At 37.0% G+C, this 14,789-nt stretch overlaps 1 protein-coding gene across 1 annotated transcript in view; it reads right to left on the bottom strand.

Annotated features, from left to right (window-relative positions):
* Positions 1-250: 250 nt before the first annotated feature.
* LOC131675930 (protein obstructor-E-like) overlaps positions 251-14,789 on the bottom strand; it is a 51,700-nt gene continuing 37,161 nt past the window's right edge. Inside the window, exons 2-5 of the mRNA XM_058955059.1 lie at positions 1,178-1,375; positions 904-1,110; positions 634-847; positions 251-571 (exon numbers count right to left, since the gene is read on the bottom strand). Of these exons, the coding sequence (XP_058811042.1) occupies positions 532-571; positions 634-847; positions 904-1,110; positions 1,178-1,375 (659 nt within the window). The 3' untranslated portion in view covers positions 251-531. The remainder of the gene's footprint in view (positions 572-633; positions 848-903; positions 1,111-1,177; positions 1,376-14,789) is intronic.

Consider the following 14,789-nt stretch of genomic DNA (forward strand, 5'->3'; position numbering starts at 1 on the left):
GTCTTCTACCGCAGGAGTCAGGATGTTTTAGCATTTTTATCTAATGCGAATCACCTGAGTCTCTTGCAAGCCTGGACAAGCGTAGAGTGACTTAGCACTTTATGCTGTCGGCTCTTGTCTTCCCTTACTAATTGAATGTTGAAGCTTGATTTACTTATAATCGTTAATAAAAAGGACAGTGTTGAGTATGTTTTTCTGTGGTATTCCTGTATCACCTTGAAACATTGCCACGTTAATGAAATAGTTACTATTTTGATTTGTGGTGAATTTTTTTTCCAAATTTTTATTTTTTTATAAAAGTTTTTCATCTTATTTAAGAACATATTTTGAATAAATCAATCTTATGTGAACAGTTTGTCCATATACGGAATATCTTCATGCTTCAGACTATTTTTCTGTTTGTCCCGCAATATCGACACGATTTAGAAATTTTTTTATAAGCTAACTATATCCAAATATGTCTAACAACATGTAGTCTTATGAATGATCAATGATAGTGAGTGTTCGAATGTTTTGGATTGACGATGCAGTCTAATGCTTCTTCTCCTCGCTGTCTTTATACCAGTCCTCGCTGAAAATCGCAAAAATATTGGTTATACTAAGAGCCTTCGTCACTCTGTTCACTGATCTCACCATCCAGGCACATTTTCTGGAGCATCGCATCGCTCAGTTTCTTCGTTGTACACCTCGCCAACTTGGCATCCAAGATCGCGTGGTTCAACACCGTTCAAACAAACGTAGAACCTTTGGCAGTCAGTCGGGTGTGCGTACTTCGGATGCGCTACGCTCTGGCCAGATTCGTCAGTCTTTTGATCCTTTGGACAGGTGAAACCATCTTTTAGCTTCTCTGTAAGAATAATTTTTAAATTGAGTGATTTGATTGAGTTCAGACGATATACGTACTATTAGTTCCAGGATTGCATCCTTGGCGACCTGCATCATTTGGCCATACACAGGTGCCTGTGTACTCGTCGAAGTGCAGTCCAGACGTGCAAGTAATCTCGTTAGCTTCACCTTCAATGCAATTATAGAAAACGTTGCACACTGCAGGATCTGGGTGAGCAAAGAATCCATTTCTGCGGGGACAAAGATTTTTGCCTTTGGGTGGTTCTGTTAACAAAAGATATATTATTAAACGTTGTAATTATTTAACAATAAATTATTAATTGTAATTTACGCAATTCTAATCGGTCTCCGCAATCCACGTTGAAGGGCTGATCGCACTTGTTGATTTTTCGAATCGTTGGATCGAATACTAGTCCATCTGGACATAGTTTTTCAGTGGCACGACCATCATAGCACTCATAGAACTTATCACATTGAACTGGATCTTCATATTGGCCATCCTTTACTGGGCATTTGAACTGCTGTGCATCTGTAATTAAAGTTGTAAATATTAAAACTCGAGCACCTTCTTCACAAACTTTGTGTTATAAGAAGATAATTGTATTGACACATTGGGTATTGATTAGACCTCTCCACATTTTGAAATTTTTTTTAAATATATATGGGTCAGCTCGGAATTTTGTTCTACGCGCGAATTTAAGAAGTTTCGCCAAAAATTACATAATTTGAACATGATTTAGAGGTGTCTCCAATCCAAAATCCTGTTTTTGCTATTTTTCCATAGTAAGATCACTTACACTCTGATTGAATAGGCCCTACATGCCCACATACTCTAAATCATGTTCAAATTGAATCATTTTTGGCGAAACTTTTTAAATTCACAGCACAAAAATATGAGCTGACCCATGTATATTTCAAAACTTTTTCAAAATGTGGAGAAGTCTAGTACCGATGCATGCTTAGACCTCTCCACCATAGTTGGAACCTGTGTACATTTTTCGCGACATGTCAAGCCACCCGTACATTCACGCTCTGCTGAAAATGTCTCATGTCTCAAACAGGTTAGCTTCCAAGCCTCGATGGTTGGTCTCGTGACATGTCATGGAATTTAAATGCGTCATCGGTCTTGAGACTGGTCATGAGGATAATTTACCTGTAGCGCGTAAGGCGATACCAGTCACAAAGTTTACGAACCTGTACAAAGATGAACATTTTGTTATGGTTTGCTAGTTTGACCTGTATCTTATTCTTGATCGTTTAAGTACCGTGCAGTGGCAGATAAACGGAATGGTAGACGCTATATAAATTCAATTATTTTGAACTTTTTCAACTTTTTGATAATAAATGTAGCGAGTTACGAGGAGTTAAAAATCAATAGTTTTAGACATTTTAAACGCACACTGGGAAATACATGCGTCAAAATTGAAAAATTTTCATCTCTTCACATATAAATATTGTTCGTTATTGCCAGCTACGAGAAGTTGAAAATCAATTGTTTTAGACATATTAAACGCACACTGGGAAGTAAATGCGTAAAAATCGAAATTTTTTCAACTTTTCACAGATCAATATTTTTTGTTATTGCGAGTTACAAGGTTTTGAAAATCAATAGTTTAGACATTTTAAACGCACACTGGGAAGTAAATGCGTCAAAATCGAAAAATTTTCAACTTTTCGCAGATAAACATTGTTTGTTACTGCGAGTTAAGAGATGTAGAAAATCAATAGTTTTAGACATTTTAAACGCACACTGTGAAGTAAATAAGTCAAAATCGAAAAGTTTTCAAGTTTTCACAGACAAATATTTTTCGTTATTGCGAGTTACTAGGAGTTGAAAATCAATCGTTTTAGACATTTTAAACGCACAAAGGAAAGTAAATGCGTCAAAATTGAAATATTTTCATCTTTTCACAGATAAATATTGTTCGTTATTGCAAGCTACAAGGAGTTGAAAATCAATTGTTTTAGACATTTTAAACGCACACTGGGAAGTAAATGCGTCAAAATCGAAAATTTTTCGACTTTTCACAGATCAATATTGTTTGATATTGCGAGTTACGAGGATTTGAAAATCAATAGCTTTAGACATTTTAAACGCACACTGGGAAGTAAATGCGTCAAAATTGAAAAATTTTCATCTTTTCACAGATAAATATGGTTTGTTATTGCGAGTTAAGAGGTGTTGAAAATCTATAGTTTTAGACATTTTAAACGCACATTGGGAAGTAAATGCGTCAAAATCGAAAATTTTTCAACTTTTCACAGATAAATATTGCTTGTTATTGCGAGTTACGAGGAGTAGAAAATCAATAGTTTTGGACATTTTAAACGTACACTTGAAAGTAAATGTCAAAATCGAAAAATTTTCAACTTTTCACAGATAAATATTGTTTGTTATTACGAGTTACGAGGATTTGAAAATCAATAGTTTTAGACATTTTAAACGCACACTTGAAAGTAAATGCGTCATAATGGAAAAAAATCTACTTTCATACAAAATTTTTCATCTTTTCACAGATAAATATTGTTTGTTATTGCGAGTTACGAGGATTTGAAAATCAATAGTTTTAGACATTTCAACTTTTCACAGATAAATATTGTTTGTTATTGCGAGTTACGAGGATTTGAAAATCAATAGTTTTAGAGATTTTAAACGCACACTGGGAAATAAATGCGTCAAAATCGAAAAATTTTCAACTTTTCACAGATAAATATTGTTTGTTATTACGAGCTACGAGGATTTGAAAATCAATAGTTTTAGACATTTTAAACGCACACTTGAAAATAAATGCGTCATAATGGAAAAAAATCTACTTTCACACAAAATTTTTATTTGTTATTGCTAGTTACGTGAAGTTGAAAAACGATAGTTTTGGAATTTTTAGACACACATTAGTAAATCTTTTAAAAATGTGCAATAGATATTTTTTGTATCAATTGACATTACATTTGACTTTATTTCCAAACATGGGAGTCATATTAATCCTCAAAAGCCCAAATCATTTTTTTTTTAATTTTTTTAAAATTGTCTTACAGTTTCAATACTTTACTGTGATAATTTTGTGATGTTTTTCGCAATGTTGTTTTAAAAAAGCGTTATGCATTTAAAGGTTAACTATGTTTTACACTATATGTGTCGTATTTAATGATAACAATAAGTATAGAAATGTATTGTTTATGTATAATACAAGTGGTAGCAGTGTAACTAGTGTTAGACGGAATCAATTTTTATAGTCGAATGCAGATGAATGCGCTACACCGCATAATACAACGTCACTACAAAACTTGGCACTAAATTTGCAATTCATATCGAAAGCCCGTATTTAGAAATACAAAACTGATAGCTCCCAAATAGTTTACGATGTCTTTTTGAAAATGCATTTTTAGATATAGTGCACTTTATATTCGTAAATGTTGAATTTATAAACCTCCCTAGGTGCCAAAATTTTCTGGTAAAAAGAAATAATAAATTAACACCAAACATGAATTCAGCGACGTAAAATTACCCCAATGTGAAGTTTTTATCAAATTCGGATCCCTTTTGAGGTTTTGACCTACTTTTTTATGGAAGGTGATCACTGTGCGAAGACTGAATTTGATAAACATATGAATAAAATTGAATTTTCTTATTTTTTCCTTTCATCGAATTCCATTTCACACATGGTTAAAAATCCTTGAAACATTTTTGAAGTCGTAAATTGAAAATCCAAACTTTAAAAATAAGGTTCAATTTTTGGCACGGTTCCGGTTTTGGAAACAGCAAAAAATAAAATTGTTGCCAAAAACGGAATCCTACTGTACTAGGATATGAAAATCACTAGTTTTGAACATTTTAAACGCACATGGGAAGTAAATGCGTCAAAATCACAAAATTCAATTTTTACAGATGTATGTTGCTTATTTTTCCGAGTTATTAGGACTTGAAAATCAAAAGTTTTGAACATTTAAAATGCACAACGGGAAGTAATTTCGACAAAATGGAAATTTAAAAATGCGTTAAAAATTAGAGGTGTGCCCAGTGCCGCAGCGCCGAAGGTTGCTGGTAAAAATAGTTAACAACTCGTAATAACAAACAATGTTTATCTGTGAAAAGTTGAAAATTTTTCGATTTTGACGCATTTACTTACCAGTGTGCGTTTAAAATGTCTAAAATTATTGATTTTCAACACCTCGTAACTCGCAATAACAAACAATGTTTATCTGTGAAAAGTTGAAAATTTTTCGATTTTGACGCATTTACTTCCCAATGTGTGTTTAAAATGTCTAAAACTATTGATTTTCAACACCTCTTAACTCGCAATAACAAACAATGTTTATCTGTGAAAAGTTGAAATTTTTTCGATTCTGGCGCATTTAATTCCCAATGTGCGTTTAAAATGTCTAAAACTATTGATTTTCAACACCTCTTAACTCGCAATAACAAACAATATTTATTTGTGAAATGTTGAAAGAAATACAATTATCTCATTTTCTATATTTCCAATTATCCGCCAAAGTACGGTATCCAATATTTTACCCATTTTCAATACCGGTTCATTGTCGACATGTCACATAACAAGCAAACCTGTTTTTCTATTGTCGCGACCGTTCGCAAACGAACGTACATGTCACAGTTCCGTAAATGTACAGCCGCTTGACAAACCTGTTTTGTTTTGAAACATGTACAAATTTTATGACATGTCACGGGGAAAATGTATCGTGTCATAGTACACGCGATTGTGTCACATGTCGCAAGAATCCGCAACTTGTACATGTCACGAGCAAACATGCGACCAGTCACCAGATGACTGGTCATAACCATGACATTTTCCAGCTATGCTCTCCACATTTTAAAACAGTTTCAAATTAGAACGGTCAGCTCAAATTCTTGTTGTGAGTTTAGATGCCAAAAATGGAGCAATCGGTTAGGGTTAGGGTGTCTCCAAGCAAAAATCGTGTCTTGGATCTGAATTCAGAGTAAGTTTACTTAGTTTTATTTTCTGTAATAATAATTGCTATCCGCCATGTATTTTAAATACGGAGGTATGATAATATTTCCATACCTAAAGGGTTTTATAATGTTTAACATGTTGAGCATTCTCTAGCATAATATTTAAATCCTTGCACGGATGGACTATGCGGCGTAGAGTAATTGGAATTTACTCTAATGCGATGGAAAAGTAACATAAATTAAAGCGCAGTTTTAAATCATGCTACAGAAAAATCCTAAAATAAGTGTAACTCCAAGCAATACGTAAGAACATTTGCTACTTATCGTATTATCCGTATAAACGAGAATAACAGCAACCTAGATGCATTCGAAACAATGGTTCTCTAACGAGAGAGTGGGTTGGTATAAGCAGCATATAGAAATTTATGTTACAAATAATTACGTAGAAAATGAGAATCGGAACAATCGGCAGATAAACGCTTGTCGCATACCGTTATGAACGACGACGGTCTACAATACATGAACTTTGCAGCACTCCAATAATTGATGAACTCCAATATCATCTCCAATTCATCTACCTCGAACGTATCCGTGTGGCCACCTAGAGATCACTCGACTAACAGACTGGAAACCGAATAGACGCAGGGGTAGGCTGTGGTTGTCAAATCACATATATTTGCGCGTACCCAACATCTCGCCTCAGTCCAGCACTTTGGACCCCGTTTTTTGGTTACTTCACCCCAAAAAGAGAATATAGGGTAAGTGGTTTCGCGGGTTTCGCATGTTTCGTGTACTAGTCGCTGACATAGTTGCAAAAGGTATTATTTATTGTTGTTTAACCGTGATAATCAGGTCCGGTCCAGCTGAGGTTGGGTATGAAATAATTGCTAGACAGCGTCCCCCTGAATAGACGACGTTCTAAGTAACCTAAAATTCGTTGCGTACCGTAAACCGGGGTGACTTTGATCATCGGGGTGACTTTGATCACTCGAAACTTTTTTCGTAAATCGCTTATTAAACCAGAATAGTCTACCGAATCATTTTAATTTGAATTGATTTTTACTAGAAATGGGAGTACCCCATTAAGAAAAGTTAAGGTTCTAACTGATTTATAGGCGTAATCAAGCTTCACAGAAAAAAATATTTTGTAATTTTAAGCTTATTTTCATGCACATATTTGGAGCATGAATATAAATGTAAAATTAAGTTCCACCACAAATACACACGACTTGTCGTGCTTTTTTCAACTAATTTTATTATAATTTTACATGTGGAGTGAAAATTATAGTTTCTTTAAACGGAAAACTAATGCAGTTCAATGTATTTTTACTCGAATACTGCTGTAAAATGAATGACATGTAATATTACACGAATGAAAGTGTAAAATTGTATGCTGTTTGATGCTCCAATTGATTTCAACGTAATTTTCAATCAAATTTTTGATTCAATCGTTGTATGTTTACATTCGTATTGATTTACATGTCGTTTAAATTTCATTATTTTTTGGTGTGTTCATGAAGCTTAGCTGAAGACAGCTAATCACGAAAACATCAACGAGAGCTAAAATACTTTTGTTCACCATTTTTCAGTTTGTGACCACGGTGCGGCGTCTCACCCGAATTGACCTTTTATTTTAAAATGTTCAGGAAAATTTAGTAAATTTTGTTTTTCACGGCAAAAACTATTTCAGTGATACTTGTCGCAATTGATCAGAATTATTTTATCAAATATTGTATGTTTTTATGCATCTCCCCAAATTACACTAAGCAGGAACTGGAAAATGCTCGTAGGGGGGAGTAAAGGAAAATTTCAAAATCGAATTGGCATTTTTGATACCAAATGACGTTAAAATGCAAGAACGTCGAGATTTGAGGTATCTCGATAATATTTTTACGTAGATTGAGTTTTAGACATTTGTACATTCATGCTTTTCTCATACGCTTATGCAATCACTTTGAACATCGCCAACTTAATCCCAACTATTTTTTTGACTGAAATATGTTTTCTCCATTTTAGCAGGGGTGTAGCTAGGAATATGCATTGTGGGATACCCCCTTCCCTGAACCCTCAACCCATCAAATCTCCCCATCAAGCCCTCCAAAAGATCCTCCTTAAACGACTACTTCATCCAATCGGTGCCTCTGGAGATTCACCGTCATTTGCTCAATTGTTTGTAGTGGAAATTTGGAAAATATTTTTCAATTGGGTCATTAAGCCATATAGTGTTTTTGATTTTTTCGATGCAGCTGACGGTAAAGATACGTTATTCAACTCTTTTTTCCCTTTTTTGCACGATAAATAACAAATAAAAATATTTTATGAAATTGAATTTTCACGACCATACCTTTTATTGAGCTGCTTTGATCCCTAACCTTTCACTGGTATGCGGTGGGGGGTTATTCTTTTGTTTCACACCCACCCACATGATAAAATAAGTTAGTTGAAAGACAACATTTAGCTAATGCTGATTGAGCTAACTAAATATTACATATTTTTGCGTCAAGCAGGGATGGATCCAGAATTTTTTTTTTCAGGGGGTCTGAATTTTCAATTTTGAATTGAACACCTTACGTAATACGCAATAACCACATTTAATAAAAATCAGTGAAAAAAATGGTTTGAAATGATTTTAAGTTTTAAATAAGTTTAAAATTTAAACTAATTTGAAATTACTTTACAAGTTAAAATTTTGTGGCTGGGTCCGGACTTCCCAGATCCTCCTCCTGGATCCACCGCTGGTTTTAAGTATTTCATCTTCGACACATAGCATCTAAAGTTCGTGGCCATTATATGTATATGCAAATCATACTGATAGGGTTGCCACCTCTGGAGAGGTTTTGACCCGGAGATTTTCACTGACCTGGGGGATATCGGACTTCGAGTGGAACTAGACAGAAATTGGAATCAAAGCGATTGATAGACATTTTAGAGCACTTTAATCGCTTTTTATTACCTGATTACTAACTTAGCGAAAGCTGGTTCGGTTGGTTCGTCGCGCGTGAGGTGAAAAATTCTTCCGTAAATTGCTGTCATTTCGAATCGTTTTTTGTGCGTTTATTCGCTGGAAGTGAACCAAAGGCTCGTCGGACAGTCGGACATTATGGAATACGTCGAAGGAAAGTGAAGTGTCCTGAAGTGGGACGACTAGAAAAAGCGTTCCTCGAAGAAGCATCGTCAGGAGAAAAGGCAAGCGGGGCGAACGAATACACATCCGCGACAGCCGCTCAGCACTTCTGTACGAACGCTGTTGCTGCGAACGAGAGTGAGAGAAGAACCAAGCTATTGCGAAAGCGAGACGGACGAACCCACTGAAAAGTGCGTTTGCACACTACACGTAGAGCTTTTTGGTCATCGATGGCATGGTTTTTGCATGTCTCTCGTTCTTTCTGCTGTGGAATTTGTGCGTTGGGCGTATTTGGCCTGTTCACTCAGTGAGTGCTTACTGGACGTGTATTCCATGGGGTGCATGGGAATCGCGGTGAGTGTGAGCGACGGAGGTAGGGAATGTGTAGGCTGTGCGTGTTTTTGTTTCTCGGTGCATACTATGCAAACTTAGCATGTTTTTTTTATCTCGGTCGCTTTTATTCTGCTGTGATTTTCCGGAGTGTACTTCTGGTGAGTATTTGGCGAGTGGATGGATCAAGTATGTTCAATGTGTGCGGTTAGCAGCGGGGCAAACGAGGGGCGGATGGAAGGATACGCTGTCGTAGACTGGATGAAGTTATCTGTGCATTATTGGTAAAATAGAAAAACTGGTATATTTTTCTATACACATTCTAATTTATATATGGTCGGTGTTAAGTTATACCGGACTAAGTCGCAAAACACCAAAAAATGAGATAATGATAGCACTGGATAAAGAATTTCTTCAGCTACATTAGACTCTTGCCAGATTTGAAATATGTAACAATAAACAAGAATTACGACAAAAATTTATTTCCATTTATAACGTAAAGGATGCTGCGATTCAAACTTTAAACTCGTTTTTCTCGAAACCAATATTTTGTAACTTAGTCCGGTCTGACTTAACACCGACCATATCAATTATGTTATATTCAATTAAATACACTAAATACGTGTCGATTTCTTACCTCATGTACGGAATTGAAAGTGTAAAATCCATTCGATACAAACATTTGATATATTAATACGGGGCTGGTTGATGGAACGATTACCTCGGAACACGGTTTGCCCTGTATACGAAATGGGTAATCGGAACATCAATTGAGCTAGCACCTAGCCAAATCCTGGAATCAAGTAATTTGCATGCATGCAAATTTTTCTGTAATCCGCTGTCAGCCAGTGGAAGATGGGATAGGTTTTACACACACACTTTAATCGCTTTTCATTACCTATTGAGCGAAAAAGAGACAAGTATGTACTCTTTCATTCCTTCTGTAAGTCGTCATGGATTTTAGCAATGGTTGATTAGAAAATTACCAAAATTATCTCACAATTACCGTAGAGTGTTATGTTATTGCCAACCTTAGTGCACACCACTCTTTTATGGCGTCAAAATAAAGTTGTAAATTTTTCACGTTTGAGAACGGCTTTGTCGGTTTAATCAGGTGTAGTATTTCACTTCCCCGGCTAAGTGCCAAGAATACAAAAGCACCAGCTACTTTCGCTGTGGAAGATAAGTCGAACAAGCATTGCTCTATTCACAACTAGCACGAAAAGGAGAACAAAAGAGGCATTGAAGCGGTATCACATGGGAAGTACTATGTGGTGTCGGTTATTTATCACCAGAGGTCCCAACCAAAACTCAACAACAACAGTTAAGTTGACTTAGCCACCTGGATTAGAACAAATCAGCCACACCTTGGTGCAGCTACAGATAAGCACCTCTAACAAAGAAGTGATTTGGTAGAATTGCAGCAAAATAACTTTTTTACACCATTTTGAGCAACTCCAATATTTCAATTGTAGCAGTTGCATGCAAAATATCAATTGAAGCATATAGCGAAATATTACTTTCCTTAATTTGCGGTAAATTTTGAATTGTTTTTCATTTTCATTGTTTTGCGAACGAAATCAGTAATATTTGGTGAACTACTTATCTTCGTCACCTTGAAACGAAGGGTAAAATAAATCTGAACCAGAGTAATAATTAAGTTAGACTTTTTAATTTTTTTTAAAGTTAAAAATTATTAATTAAAGTTGAAATTATGCCCACCAACCCGGAGAAGTTGATGGAAAACCCGGAGACCTGCAGATCGCTCTCGAAAACCGGAATCTCCGGGTCCAACCCGGAGGGGTGGCAAGCCTATACTGAATATGTAGCAGACATTTCCTCCATTATATTGAACATAACCATCCATGGAATCGTAGTTTGGACAAATGCAAAAAAAACAATCGCACCACTGGGTGGATTCACATACTGAGTCACTGGAACGGATTTCCGCTCAAGCAAGCCCGGTTGATGAGATCCTGATTGTTGGTGATTTCAATTTCTCCGGATTAAAATGGCGCTCTGCTTCTGACGGATTTATGTTCGCTGATCCCGAACTGTCATCTTTTCATTCTGGTATCACCAGTTTGCTTGACTGCTACAGTCTAAATCTGATGCGCCAAACGAATAATGTGGTGAACGAGAACAACAGAATCCTTGATCTCTGTTTTTCGAGCAAATCTGACTACGCGCCAAAAGTTACCGCAGCACCGTTCCCCCTGGTAAAGACTGTTAGACACCACCCTCCCCTGCATATATTGCTTGAAGCGATTCGAGTGAAGCATGACTGCAATGCTTCTGACACCGTCAGCTATAATTTTAGAAAAGCCGACTATAATAGCATTATTGACTTCCTGTCGAATATCCACTGGACTGAAATTCTCGACAATGATGATGTCAACGTTGCAGTGCAGACCTTCTCCAATGTTATGAGCTATGCTATCGATCGCTATGTACCCAAAAGAAGCGGCCTTCAATCTAAGTACCCAGCGTGGCACACTGCCGAGCTGAGATGGTTAAAAGCGACTAAAAGAGTCGCTCTGAAGAAGTACTCCAAGTTTGGGTGCTACGTGCTGCGACAACACTACATTCATGTTAACCAAGTCTATAAAAAGACACCGAAGCGTTGCCATGCCGGTTACTTGCGAAACGTGCAACGTAAGTTGAAGTCCGAACTTAAAACATTCTGGAAGCATGTAAACGAGCAAAGAAAGGAATCTGGGTTGCCTTCAACGATGAGCTATGGAGGACGTATGAGCTCTAGTTTACAGGAGATCTGCCAACTATTCTCTGAAAAGTTCGCGAGTGTTTTCTCCAACGAGAAACTGACACCGACCCAGGCTTCACGCGCGGCTCTCAATGTACCTCAATCATACCAGTCTTTGAACTCTATCAATATCGACAATAATATGGTACAACTGACGATTGGAAAAATGAAGGCTTCAACCTCGGCAGGCCCAGACGGTATACCAACTATTATTCTAAAAAAATGCCCTTCCGGTTTAGTTGAACCTCTTTGTCATCTGTTTCAATTGTCGCTAACAACCGGAGTATTTCCCGAACTCTGGAAATCCTCCTTTATGTTTCCAGTTCACAAAAAAGGTGATAAAAAGGTAGTTGACAACTACCGTGGTATTACAACGCTAAGCGCAGTTCCTAAGCTGTTTGAAATGGCTGTGTTGGAACCCATCTCCAGCCACTGCAAACAGTATATCTCCGAGACTCAGCATGGATTTACGCCGAAACGTTCAACATCTACGAATCTTCTGTCGTTCACAACATATGTGACAGATGCCATGTCGAACGGCCTTCAAACTGACGTTATCTACACGGACCTTTCAGCTGCTTTTGACAAGATTAATCACGCTATTGCAGTGGCAAAGTTGGATAGACTTGGCTTTGGTACTAATATTCTCCGTTGGATGCAATCGTATCTCAGTGATCGTCGTCAAGCAGTCAAGATTGGTGATTGTGTATCCAAAGAGTTCTTCGCTTCATCTGGTATTCAGCAAGGCAGCCACCTCGGTCCATTGATTTTTCTTCTGTATTTCAACGACGTCAACTTTTGTTTAGAAGGACCACGGTTGTCTTTCGCCGACGACCTCAAGTTATACCATAGAATCCGGAATACTGATGATGCAGCTTTCCTTCAACGCCAACTGGAAACCTTTGCGGAATGGTGCGAGATCAACCGAATGACCCTAAACACCAAGAAATGTACGGTCATTATGTTCTCGAGGAAAAAACGCCAATTCGATTCGATTACTGTCTAGCTGAATCCAGAATTGACAGAGCGAATTGTGTCAAAGATCTCGGAGTTTTTCTCGATGAACAACTGACGTTTAAACAGCATATCAGCTATATTGTAGCAAAGGCATCCCGCTGTTTGGGGTTCATAATGAGAATATCTAAGCACTTTTCAGATATTTACTGCTTGAAATCTCTCTACTGCTCACTCGTTCAATCAACTCTGGAATAGTGTTCAGTTGTGTGGAACCCTCATTATCTCAACGGTGTCCATCGAATTGAGACAGTACAGCGCAGATTTGTTCGGTTTGCCCTTCGTCGATTGCCTTGGAGCAACCCTCACCAGCTGCCAAGTTACGAAAGCCGGGGTTTGCTTATTGGACTCGATACATTGCAAGTGCGGCGGGATCTATTCCGTGCTATGACAACTTCGGATATTTTACAAGATCGAATTGACTGCCCCGAGCTTCTCAGTGCGATAAACATGAACGTTCGCCCTTCGCAATAATTTATTCCTCCGATTACCTCTTCGCCGGACTAACTATCATCCGAGTTCGATCTTCACATTCCACGTAGCAGATTACAATTTGACTTTTTAAATAGATTAAGAAATTATCATTTGGACCACACTGTGTCTGTTGATATTAATTATAAATAAATAAATAAATAAATAAATAAATTAAAACAGGTTTTTTTCATTAGTAAAAATCGGACTTCTGGACTCAAAGTGCAACGAAGACTTAAAAAATCGAGCAAAAATAAAAGCTCCTGAAATTTCCAGGAGAATGCTGAAAGAAGAACTGTACAGAATTTTGAAATCATTGGTCTACCTATTATATTTCGAGTTATGATGTACACCACACAACATGTTTTCGATGAGGCGCCTTCGGAGATTCACCGTCATTCACCCAATTTTCGGTAGTGAAATTTAGAGTAAATATTGTTCAATTGTGGTATTATTATATGGAAATTCTCGGTAGCGCCACATTTTTTAAATTTGTCTTTTTACTCAATTATCCTTAACCAATCCCCCATCCCTTAAGGAAACGCTTCAGATTCCGCTGTTTGTATATGACAATAAATCATGTGGACTCTCCTCACAATAGGCACTCCTAATGCAAGAGTCATCCTCATGATTCATACCGTACCGACCCTTATTGCTGATACGCGTGATGTGCAGTACAAACAGCCAAACAGACTGACGATCCTTGTTGAATAATACGCCATTAAACACAAAACAGTCCAGTCAAAGGTTACCCGGTTCGAGTTTGAAAGGGCTCACAATTTAATCCCATTCAGTACGATTACTACTTAAAATTTTCGCTCACTGGAGAAAGTGGGCCTTGAAATAGCCATCAGTAGATCTACGCCTGACAAACTCGAATCAATGACCACACCGTCGTTCTCAACTTTGTGTGCGGACATGTAGACGCGGCAATCAGTCATAAAAGACTTGTCGTCAGCCACATCATTTGCCTACTCTAGACAGATTATCACAATTCTGAGCCTATCTATTTATCGAAATTTTTAGAATAATTAGCGGATTATCTTTGATCCCAGAGAAAATTAGATCCGACCGAATGTATAATTTTAAACTGGAACTTATTCCATATATAAATTTATGCTCATTAAGACTCAGCTGATAGCAAGAGCCCGGCGCAAAATAAAAACTTCAGGAATAGGAAGGAAGAGAGAAATTATAATAAATTGATTATTAGCAGCTGGAACGAAGAATGCGTAAAAAACTTGATCAACAATAGATCATAAAAGTATCTTTGTTTCATTTGCTTGTGCAAACAGATGGGTGGGTAACAG

This window comes from Topomyia yanbarensis, chromosome 1, assembly GCF_030247195.1.
Source record: "Topomyia yanbarensis strain Yona2022 chromosome 1, ASM3024719v1, whole genome shotgun sequence".
Taxonomy (NCBI): domain Eukaryota; kingdom Metazoa; phylum Arthropoda; class Insecta; order Diptera; family Culicidae; genus Topomyia; species Topomyia yanbarensis.